General features: G+C 43.2%; 1 protein-coding gene across 2 annotated transcripts in view; it reads right to left on the bottom strand.

Moving 5' to 3' along the window:
* LOC102223396 (pyrroline-5-carboxylate reductase 1, mitochondrial-like) overlaps window positions 1-11,273 on the bottom strand; it is a 54,060-nt gene extending 42,787 nt beyond the window's left edge. The window contains exons 1-3 of one of the 2 annotated variants that reach the window (XM_023334582.1): window positions 11,055-11,273; window positions 8,858-9,215; window positions 7,899-8,268 (exon numbers count right to left, since the gene is read on the bottom strand). In XM_023334582.1, the coding sequence (XP_023190350.1) occupies window positions 7,899-8,268; window positions 8,858-9,138 (651 nt within the window). In that variant the 5' untranslated portion in view covers window positions 9,139-9,215; window positions 11,055-11,273. The remainder of the gene's footprint in view (window positions 1-7,898; window positions 8,269-8,857; window positions 9,216-11,054) is intronic. The other variant, XM_023334583.1, reaches the window with a different exon arrangement.
* Between the last annotated feature and the right edge of the window lie 1,217 nt (window positions 11,274-12,490).

Here is a 12,490-nt window from a genome sequence, read left to right as displayed (position 1 = left end):
TAGCTGAACTTTGACCCCTGGTAACCCCCCTTCAGCAAGCTCATACAGTCACCAATTTGATAACTTTAAATCAGACATGCCTTATGATCAGACTGACCGAGTTTGAAGCCGATCAATCGAAAACCCTAGGAGGAGTTCGATCAAATGCAAAGGCTGTAAACGTCAAAATGGAGGTCAAATGAACTTCAATCTAAAATGGCCGACTTCCTGTTGGGTTTAGAGCATGGCTCTAAGAGACTTTTTTGTACGTCCCGACAAGATACACATGTGTACCAAGTTTCGTAATTCTAGGTTTAAGCATGGCTTGGGGCTGTTCATTTAAAATACTCTAGGGGTCGCTATAGAAAAATTAGGCCACGCCCACCAAATATCGCTATGGATTCCTGTTCGGGGATGGATAAGGATCCATCCTAGTGAGTTTGGAGCAGCTCACCCCGAAACTGTGGAATTCAGAGCCAAACGAAATTCGATGGCGTTCGCAACGCCGCCACGCCCACCTGCTTCATCGCAGCCGGTCGGGGTTGGAATCCACAACACACCAACATGTCTTCTGTCTCTGGACACAGTTTCATGTTGATTAGGTCAAAGGGCTAAGATAGCGACCGTTCACAGTAAAACATTACACTTCCTGCTCTCAGGGGGCGTGGCCTACGTAAAAAAAAAAATTCACTGCAGGGTATTATAGGACACCCGATGCCGATCAATCACTGAAAGTTTGGTCCCTCTATGTGTTTTTGTATAGGAAATATAAGAGGTTTTTGTTTCATGGCGTGTAGGTGAACTTTGACCCCTGGTAACCCCCCTTCAACATGCTCCAAAACTCACCAATTTGATAACTTTAAATCAGACATGCCTTATGATCAGACTGACCGAGTTTGAAGCCGATCAATCGAAATCCCTAGGAGGAGTTCGATCAAATACGAAGGCTGTAAACGGCCAAATCAGGGTCCGAAATGGACCTTCAATCCAACATGGCCGACTTCCTGTGATAGTTGCACTATGACATTACTTGTAAATTCTGAGCGTCTTAGTGAGCTCTACAACTGTACCGAATTTCAAGTCTCTACGATGAAGTAAGTGAATAGCAATGGGTCTTTTGAAAATTGCTAGTTGCTGCCGTTGAGCAATTTTTTTTGCGATTTTTGCGACGACCTTACAGTACTTAAATTTAAAACTCGTTTTATGCGACCGCCAAGTTTGGTGAGTTTTTGAATATGATAAAGCCCCCAAAAAGGCAATTCATTTGGGTGGAAGAATAATAAGAATAATAATTAAAGCTGCAAGCAGCCTCGGGCGGCCCTCGCAGCAAGCGCCGCTCCGGCCTATTGGCCACCGCGGGGGTTCCGGCCACCGCAGAAGCTCTCGCACGTTTTCCAGAGCCGCAGCCCGCTCCCCACCGCAGAAGCTCCGCCGCAGTTTCCAGCATCGCCGCCCGCTAGCCGCCGCAGAAGCTGTCGCGCATTTTCCCCGCCCGTCCACCGGGCGACAGGCGTGAATGCGTTCGGCGGCGCTCCCCGACGACTGTCGAAAAATCTGGTGCAGATCGGTCGATGCGTCGAGGAGATACGGCCGATGTATTAACTTAGGGGGCGCAGTGGAGTCAAATTACATCTCAAACCCGTCGGGCTCTTTAGAGGTGAACAAAGATCATACATATCCAGTTTGGTGCCAATCGGATGATCCACGCGTGAATTAGAGCCAAACGTATGCATATGGCGAGGGACTGATATTCGCCATTTGGCCACGCCCACACGGTTCAGCCAGCAGCGAGCATTGACAGAGTTTATCATCCGAATCATCTTGATTAGGTCAAGAGAGCCATAAACGGAGCTTTCCACGGAAAAAAACGGCACTTCCTGTTCCGAGGGGGCGGGGCTTAGATGACGTCATAATATGGTGACGTAGGATCATCCGGCATCCCACCAGGAACACTCAGGCAAATTTTGGTGCAGCTCAGTCAAAAAATGTGGAATCCAGAGGCAAACGTATACGAACGGCGTTGCCGCCATTGAAAACTCTTGGCACTTTAAAGCAAGCGAGACCAACTTCCTATCTGTCATCCAACACAGAATCACCTTGATTAGGTCAAGAGAGCCATAAACAGAGCTTTCCAAGGAAAAAAACGGCACTTCCGGTTCCGAGGGGGCGGGGCTTAGATGACGTCATAATATGATGACATAGCATTGTCAGGCATCAGACCAGGATGAGTCAGGCCAAGTTTGGTGCAGCTCGGTCGAAACATGTGGAATCTAGAAGCAAACGTATGGCATCGGCGTTACAGGTCACTTCGCCACGCCGCCACACCCAGCTGCTTCATCGCAGCCGGTCAGGGCTTGGATCCACAATACACCAACATGTCTTCTGTCTCTGGACACAGTTTCATGTTGATTAGGTCAAAGGGCTAAGATAGCGACCGTTCACAGTAAAACATGACACTTCCTGTTCTCAGGGGGCGTGGCCTAAGTGATGTCATCATTTGACCATTGGATATTATTGGACACTCGATTATGATCAATCACTGAACGTTTGGTGCTTCTGTGAGTTTTTGTGTTAGAATTACAAATTATTTAATTTTTTCCTCCATTACAACAGTGAACTGTCATTCCGTAGGGCAATGCTGCCCTCTGGTGTCGAATTACTGAAATAATGAAACTATTTCAGTGGGCAGCAGAGGGCAGCACTGCCCTACAAACAACGAACATGGACTGTTTATTATGTAATTACACAGAAGATCTCTCTAATTCATTCTGAGGGGGCGGGGCTTAGATGACGTCATAATATGATGACATAGCATTGTCAGGTATCACACCAGGATGAGTCAGGCCAAGTTTGGTGCAGCTCGGTCGAAACATGTGGAATCTAGAAGCAAACGTATGGCATCGGCGTTACAGGTCACTTCGCCACGCCGCCACACCCAGCTGCTTCATCGCAGCCGGTCAGGGCTTGGATCCACAACACACCAACATGTCTTCTGTCTCTGGACACAGTTTCATGTTGATTAGGTCAAAGGGCTAAGATAGCGACCGTTCACAGTAAAACATGACACTTCCTGTTCTCAGGGGGCGTGGCCTAAGTGATGTCATCATTTCACCACAGGGTATTTTAGGACACCCGATGACGGCCAATCACTGAAAGTTTGGTGTCTCTGTGAGTTTCTGTGCAGGATATATAAGAGTTTGGTGTTTCATGGCGAGTAGGTGAACTTTGACCCCTGGTAACCCCCCTTCAGCAAGCTCATACAGTCACCAATTTGATAACTTTAAATCAGACATGCCTTATGATCAGACTGACCGAGTTTGAAGCCGATCAATCGAAATCCCTAGGAGGAGTTCGATCAAATACGAAGGCTGTAAACGTCAAACTCGAGGTCCAAAATGGACCTTCAATAGAAAATGGCCGACTTCCTGTTGGGTTTCGACCATGGCTCTAATAGACTTTTTTGTACGTCCTGACAAGATACACATATGTACCAAGTTTCGTAATTCTAGGTTAAAGCATGGCTTGGGGCTGTTCATTTAAAATACTCTAGGGGGCGCTATAGATAAATTAGGCCACGCCCACCAAATTTTGTTATGAATTCCTGTCGGTGGGTGGATAAGGATCCATCCTAGTGAGTTTGGAGCAGCTGGGCCCGAAATTGTGGAATTCAGAGCCAAACGTATGGCAACGGCGTTACAGGTCACTTCGCCACGCCGCCACGCCCACCTGCTATGTCAAAACCGGTGAGGGTTGGAATCCTCAACACACCAACATGTCTTCTGTCTCTGGACACAGTTTCATGTTGATTAGGTCAAAGGGCTAAGATAGCGACCGTTCACAGTAAAACATGACACTTCCTGTTCTCAGGGGGCGTGGCCTAAGTGATGTCATCATTTGACCATAGGGTAGTGTAGGGCACCCGATGACGATCAATCCCAGAAAGTTTGGTCCCTCTATGTGTTTTTGTATAGGAAATATAAGAGTTTCGTGTTTCATGGCGAGTAGGTGAACTTTGACCCCTGCTAACCCCCCTTCAACATGCTCCAAAACTCACCAATTTGATAACTTTAAATCAAACATGCCTTATGATCAGACTGACCAAGTTTGAAGTCGATCAATCGAAATCCCTAGGAGGAGTTCGATCAAATACGAAGGCTGTAAACGTCAAAATCGAGGTAAAAAATGGACGTTCAATACAAAATGGCCGACTTTCTGTGATAGTTGGCTTATAACATTAAATGTAAGTTCTGAGTCTTTTGGTGAGCTCTACATGTGTACCAAATTTCATGTCTCTACGATGAAGTACGTTCATACCATTGTGTCAACATAAAATTGCTAGTTGCCGCCGTTCAGCAATTTTTTTTGCGATTTTTGCGACAACCTTAAAATTCAAAATTTTTAAATTTTCTAGTTGCGACCGCCAAGTTTGGTGAGTTTTTGAATATGATAAAGCCCCCAAAAAGGCTCCTCTTTAGGGGGGCAGAATCGTAATAATAATAAGAAACAGTACAGATACAATAGGCCTTCGCAGCGCTTTGCTGCTCGGGCCTAATAATAAACAGCACAGATACAATAGGCCTTCGCAGCGCTTTGCTGCTCGGGCCTAATAATAAACAGTACAGATACAATAGGCCTTCGCAGCGCTTTGCTGCTCGGGCCTAATAAAACACAAGACGACTTCGATTGGGAATCAGGTCAAAGCAAGCATGTGGACATATTAGCTCATTATGTTTGGCAGAGTGTAATGCTCAGAACCGTAAATCTCCATTTTCCATAAGCACAGAGTTTTGTCAAATGTCCACTTTGGGCATAATTTATTTATAAAAGTCAACTACGTTTTTGTGTGGATGAAAGGATAAAACGCATAAAAATGTATTTGCTCTCCCAGGTATCCAGTTTGCAAGAACTAGACCTTGGATGACCAAAACAAAAAAGAAAGACAGAAAATATTAAAAAGAGGATTTTAATTTATGAGTCTAAGCAGGAGCAGACGTGGAATAAATGGGGGGAGAGAGAGACAGTAAATAACACTTCACACCACACCAGGTATTCATTTGCTTTTTCTCATTTGTAGAATAGATTTCACAAACCAGAATTGTGTTTTTAACAAACTGCTGTCAATTTTACTTGTACAAGTTAAAAAACATTCCCAAAGCAGCTTTGACATCAGGCGCTTCCTATAAATGCAGTGTCACTGCTTCAGAATGACTGCAGACGGCTGGTGTTTATTTTCGGCAGTCTGTGAATTGCTGGGTGTGGGGTTTGCAGATGGCACGGATAGTACAGATGCCATTACCAGATGTACAATTTATGCTACACACTTTATGCGTTATTTTCACGGACAATCAAACTGCAGGACAGTGTGTGTTAATCCACAGACAAAAAGTGTCATATTTGGATGGGTTACTTATGTATGTGCAGGTGTGAGAAAGCTTGGGTCAGGAATGGGTCAGGGGATTATTTAAAGAGGTAGGATGTCATTTCTGTGGGACGCGTCGGAGAGGAGAAACTCCTCAGCAGCTCTTTGGATTGAAGTGTGTGTGTGTGTGTCCGTGTTTCAGGAGCAGTGGCCTCCATGCATGTCAGAATTAGTCACATTTTTTCCAAATATCTCAGATGGTTGAGATCATTTCTAAACCTAAAGACAGATCATTTCTGTCTTGAGTTGAGTAAAAACTTTCTTTCCTGAATTTTCAGATGTTAATTTCTTAGTTCAGTACGTCATCATCTTATGAGGAATATTTATTTCTTTATGAAACCACAAAGAGGATTGGGACCATTTCACCCTTTTGGCCATTAATTCCCACTATTTTATGCCCACATGTTGCAATTTAGGGTATTTCATCTTCCATTTATATTTATTTTATGCATAAACAAACCTTTTTTCATTCTCGTATTTCATGCTTAATTATTGTGTATCAATTTATTTATCATGGTTGTATTTGATGTCCTACAAATACAAGCAGCAATGGGTGTGAATACTTATGTACATATGATTTTTATTCCCAAACCACCCTTTTCACTTCCTTTGTAAAAAAAATAAAAAATAAAAAAGGATGTTACATAAAATAAAGACAAAGTGAGGAGAAGTGAATACTTTTCAGATGAACTGCAAAAAAATAAAGTTATAAAATGTCATGCATAATGTTATATAATGGCGAGCTATCCTCTAGTATTTTTATGTTGCATCTTTCCTGATTTTGGCAATGTAATAAGAAATAATTTCATAAAATTTAAGAAACAATTATGGCCCGTAATCAAACTTCCTTACAGCACATTCTGGGTAAATTATGAACAATTAATTTAAAACCATTGGCCGTGAGGGCAGGCAGAAAATGTGATCGATAAGAACATCCTGGCACAGGTCGCTCCTTTCTGTGCATCAAAACGTGGGACGCAAAAATCTGAAACTACACAAGTGTGAAATCACAAAGAGAGGAAATGACTCATAATCCTCCTCATGTCAAGATCAACCAATGTTGTGTTTAAAAGTCAGTCACATTTCAGAAAAGAACCCATTTCAAATGTGGTCTTCAGGTAATGTTGAAAGCACGCCGTCACAGAGACACAATCGTGTTCAAATTCCTTAACCTGAATGAAAATAACATAAAAATGTCTGACATGTCGTCTCAAAGATGTGACCAGCTGAAAACTTCCTACATGATGAGACATCCATCAGGTGATAATTGTCGGTATTTTCTGTATTTCTTTTATCATATATTTTTAAAACGCATGACTGTCAGTGTTTTAAAATTTCACTCCCGATAATTGTTCTCATTCCTCCATTTTGAAGTACACACTGCACACACAACATGTCGCCTTCGTCAAGTAAAAAGATTGAAAAGAAAATGCAGGAGCACAAACACAAATTGTCGGAGAAAATTGGAAAGCCTGAATAAATTTTTAACAAAGCCACTTTAGGACAGTATGAGTCTGACTGTTTGAAAGCAAAATGTAAAGAAACAGAGAGGCAATATGTTCCCTGTAGATAATTCAAATAACAGCGGATTAAGAAGCTTCAGACTGTTCTCTTTCTTCATATGTCCAAAAGACTCATAAAGATAATAAAAAGGTGAATTTATTTAGTAATCTAAATGTGTTACAGTTTTACACAGGGCCGGTTTTACAAGGCTGTGGGCCTGTGGGCTGGAGTCAGTTTTGGTGCCCAATCCACTGCATCCACCAATGCAAATTACAATACATTAATATGTAGTCATATACATTAATAGATGCATTTTAGGTTTAAAATGGAGGGAACAACATGAAGCAGTGATCCATGTTGCCCCCAGAAATACTATAACTTCATAATTTTCCAATATTTGAGTATCGTGTATATTTATAAAAACCAGCCAAAATATGAGCCTATAAATTGTATATAAAGTACAAAGCAAAACATGCATTCATAAAAAAATAAAAAGTATCTGGGGCCCCGAAACACTTTGGGATCTGAGCTGCTGCCCTGTAAGCCGTTTCTAAAGTCTGGCCCAGGTTTTATAGGTGATCCTGCTCTGCAGCTACTGGCACCAAATACAAAAAGTATCCTAGCTTTCTGAAATGTTCATGTGAAACTGGATTCATGTCTGTCAAGGTGTCATTATTTCTAGGTGGGTTGAAAGTTTTTAGGGTTCTGCATGGTTCTACACCCGCGAGTTGGTGGGAACGCGTGATGAAACAAATCGGATCCTCTGTGAGTACAGCAGGTCTGTCAGATAAAGCCCAAAATTCACACAGGAGAACACGGCCACCACCACTTTGCTGTCCCAAGGACACTTCCCTTGCGGACACGACGCGGGTCTCCATGGAGACCCATATTTTGAGTCAAAGCAGAAAACTGGCCACACCACCGAGGCGCTCAGGTAGAGCAAAACCTCCAGGAAGGTGCACACCACTACGAAGCGATCGAAGGGCATGCACCTCACCGTTTTGGTGCGTTTACAGACGGTCATCATGACCACCAGGGCGGTGAGAGCAAAGCAGGAGGCGTAGACGACCACACAGTAGATTGTGGCGGCGTAACGCGAGAACTGGCTCCCGTTGGCCAGAGCGCCGAAGATGATGCAGGCGACGAAGGCCTGCACCACTTTCAGAAGGCCGGGGACGGTAGCCATGTAGCCCACCACGATCTGGCCCGGTCTGGCCCGGCACAGGGCCACTTCGGCTCCGTAGGCCAGAGTTCCCAGGATGGAGCAGACGGTGACGGCGATGCGGAAATCTCGGACTTCACAGCCTTCGTACGGGCACTCGGTCCTGAGGAAGAACAGCGGGTAAACCACGGAGGCTGTCACATACCTGCAGAAAGGAGACAGGAAGACGGGTTCATCTGTCTGGATTTTCACGTCATAGCACACTCAGGTTCAGCAAGTCAAGGCAAGAGCAAGATCTTAAAACTGATTGATTGATGGTGATGATTTTCTAAATCAATTATATAGCGTGGCCAGCAGGTAGGAGACGCTGTACATCCTGGAAATGTCACAAGGTCATCACAGCTCAACAGGATGACGCATAACATCACAAACACTCATAACTTTGGAGAAATTGAGCAGTCGGTCGGTTGGACATCCATCAGTCCGAAGGGACATGAGGGAAACCCAGACATCCCTTCCCCCAGGGACACTCTCCAGCTCTGGGGGAGACCAACCAGAGGGGATCTACAGTCTATACTTGCTTGTTGATTTTAATCATTGTATTTGACAAAACATAATGTTTACTGATTGTTTCCTAATTGGTATTATGGAATAATATTTATGATGCAAAGCACTTTGAACTGCCTTGTTGCTGGAATGTGCTACAGAAATAAACTTGAGTTGAATATTGGGGGTAAAATCTGGAGATGAATGAATATTTCGTGAGTGCACCTCCAGTGATTTCTGTCACCTACATGAGCGTAGCGCAGGCAGCCCAGGTGACCGTCAGGTTGTCCCAGGACACCCGGAGGCAGCTGTAGAGACGGGTGGCGTCCAGGAAGAAGACGGCCGCCGACACGGCGAAGCAGCAGCACCAGGCCGCCATGCAGAACACGCCTTGCGACCCGCTGTACCCGGCACTGTGGGTCACCATTGCGATCACAGCACAGCCCATAGCTAACTGGCAGATCCTGGCGCCGCCCAGGGTGGAGCAGAGAGCCCCCTTATTGAGGTACGGACTCCCCTGGGAGTCCATGGCTGACAGGAAAATGAAACAGCTCGACGTTTCAGGTTCAACACAGGTTTGTTGAGGATTTTCTTTCTTCAGGACATCTGTGAAGCAAAGAAACAGGGAGACATGTCCTCATATTAAGAGCTGAAGGGGTTTTCTTACATTTCTATCTTAACTGGTTGTATGTTCCCTCATTTTATATCCAGTGTGCCACTCCTAGTTTTATAAAGCGCTGACTTAAAAAAAAAAGTAACGTAGAAGTCATGCAAGTTTAAAAGAGGTGATGTAAAAGTTGAACCACTGTTGAGTTTAGTCTTTTAGATCTACAGCCAGGTTTTGTGACTTTGCTTTAGTGAAACATGACACTCAACCAGATATGAAAATAATAATTTAGCTTCAACAAAATGATTCCCAGTCAGGTTTTAGCAGGAAACTTGGAAAGCAGTCGGTGATGGGCTGAAGAATTATGAATATCTCAGGTCTTTGCTAGAGTCTCTCCCATTTCTGAATGACTTTCAGGAACATCTGCTGCAGACAGTTTTTCAAACCTGCATCCTTTCTCGCATTATCAAAGCCGAATGATATGCCAAGTCTGTGGCTGCATTGTCAAACTGTCATCTGTGGTACTTTCTATTGATCCAATGAAAGAAATGGGAACAAATTGCCTGAAGATACGATATAAAATAGATCGTAAGTAACTTCTGTCTTGACTCAACTCTGGAGCTTGGAGCCATTTAATTTTTCAATGATTCAAATATTGTTTAACAAATTATATAAAAAAATTACTTTTCTTCTTGGGAGCAAAACACAATGGTTCTAAAATCTAAATTAATGTAGAAAAGTCAACCAAACACCAGATTTGTAGATCATGATGAAACATTTCAAAATGAATTTGTAATTTCACATAAATCCTGTAAATTTCAGCTGAAAAAAAAAAACGTGTTAATAGATGGAATAAAACAGAAAAAGCTTCAATAAATCTGCACAACCTTAAACTAATACTTTGCTGAAAGATGCTGATTTAAATTTAGCATTCAGTCTACTTCGGCTGGTTGGAAACGTCTGCAGCTCCTCAGCCTCCTTTTCGCATTAGTTTCTGTTTTCATTCATTGTGAAGATTCTTTTCTGTCGATTCCATTTTTTCCTCCATGTCATGCTATGTAATGACTGGAATTTTTATGCATCCTCCTCCAGACTGAGACATTTGTACAATGGCGTACTTTAGATGCTCTATAATTTCTCTGCATCCTGCAGGTTTAGCTAAAGAGGATTAGTAAAAACTAAGTTAAGGTCATTTTATTTATGTAGCACAGTTTCAGCAGTAAAGCAGTTCAAAGTGCTTTATGTGAACTAGAAGGAAATACATCAAAACAACAAACCAAAGGAAAGGGCAAAAGAAGAAAAGAAAAAAGTGTAACCCCTTGTTTAAGGATGAGTAGTCCGTGATTTATAAACTAGTAGGAGTTTCTCTGGATTCCTGTTCTGATAATGTTTCTCTGGATTCTAAGTTTGTTCTAATTCCTGCTCTGGATTGAATGAAAACCTCTGGATCTTTTAGCTCTAACTATAGGTTTGATTTCTGTTCTGGGTTGAGTGAATTATATAAACTAAATGTTCCTGTTCTGGGTTGCGAAGCAGAAGAAGTTAGGAAAATCCTGCTTGGGCAGCTGAATCACTGGTACTGATCGAAACGTGAGCGCTTCACCCATGAAAACAAAATGCTGTGACCGGATCAAAACCTGCCACAAAAGGCGGGATATGTGTCACGATAAGAGGAGCAAAGTGTTTTGAACGACTTCATTCTGGTCTCAGCTATTTCAGCCACGCTGAGATTTATTTTTGTGTTGATGACTCACAGCCAGCCGAGACAGACACAAGGAGAAACACATTTCAGAGATCTTCTGTCAAGACTTCGTCTGGGCCGGCAGTGGGACACTCACCTCTCCGCTGACCGATCCCCCTCGGTCACATGAGGCAAAACGCTCAAAGTTCTTCAACAAAACAACTTCCACTGCTCCGCATCATCAGCGCCGGGTCCAGACCCAACGCTCAGCGTAGAAAAACTCCACAATCCACTCCGGGTGAACCTTCCAGGACCAAAATCCATGCTCTCATCTTCTTACTTTCCCCGAGACACACTCCGCCTCACACACTTTCTCCTCCCAGTGTGGTGAGGAGGGGTCGCTGCTGGTCAGCGGGAGCAGAATGAAAGTTATTTGGGGCTGGGCCGTCACCACGTGAAGAGGTGCAGGGCCCACGAGGCTGGGTGTGGAGTCGGAGGAATGCAGACACATTGCAGACCCTCTGGATTTCTAGCTGACCACATGAAGGAGAACGCTGTCACTTTAAAATACAAAGATCAGGATTGGCATGTGATGATTTACAACGGCTTAATAAGTCTGCAGATTTTTGTTAGGCTACAAATTTCAATAAATTTCATTGAGATTCTCTGTTGCAGACTAAAACAAAGAGCATAACTGTGACGTGACAGAGAAAATTCACTGTTCAATCTATCATGTCAAAATGGAAAGAGTATGAAACATACGCATACCTACCAAGACGTGAGGTCCATCTGAACAGGCCAGGAATTAAAGAAAACCGGTACGAGGCTCATGGTTAGTCTGGAGGAGCTGCATAGATCCAAAGCTCAGGTGGGAGAAGCCGTCCACAAGACATCACTGAGTCTTACAATTCTGAAATGTGTCTTAAATGGAGGAGTGGCAATAAGAAAGCTGTTGACATCACAGTTGTTGCATATTAAAGCGCGAAAATGGTCTAGTCAAAGTCCAGGCCTTAATCCAACTGAGAATCGGTGAGAGGACTTTGTGTCCATAGACTCAGGCTCATGTACTTTGGGGGTTTCTGCTTTTATGCAAAATCTTGTGACTTTCATTTTCTGTTGTATGTTAAAGTCCTTCCTCTACAAGTAAACCTGCAGCGCAGAACTCAAAGAAAACCAGAAACCGATCAGTGGAAGCCCGATCCGTTCATCTTTATTCATTAGAACTGAAAGGTTTTGGATAGATCTGTTTTTATTCATTTAACACACAGACTAAGGCTTTACACAACTGTAAATCCGTTTACAGTAAAAGAAAAAACACGCATAAAAACTAAGATCCAAAAGGTAAATCGTTAGCAGCTGTTGTGAGTTAAAAAGCACAACAAACGGGATAGAGATCCGATTTTAAAATTTTACCCCAAAGCGGAGAAAACAGCAAATGCCATGCCATCCTCACTTTAAGCAAACTCACTACTTAAACTAGAATCAAGCCGTTTGGTTTGATGATGTAATTTGAATGAATAAAAACAGATTTTTGTTAATATTTTTAGGTCTTTGTCTCCCCCTGCTGGTGTCGCACAGTCTTGCCAGCCTCAG

This window comes from Xiphophorus maculatus, chromosome 5 (assembly GCF_002775205.1).
Source record: "Xiphophorus maculatus strain JP 163 A chromosome 5, X_maculatus-5.0-male, whole genome shotgun sequence".
In the NCBI taxonomy this organism is placed as follows: domain Eukaryota; kingdom Metazoa; phylum Chordata; class Actinopteri; order Cyprinodontiformes; family Poeciliidae; genus Xiphophorus; species Xiphophorus maculatus.
The sequence above is the reverse complement of the archived record's forward strand: the minus strand, read 5'-3'. Positions and strand labels throughout refer to the sequence as shown.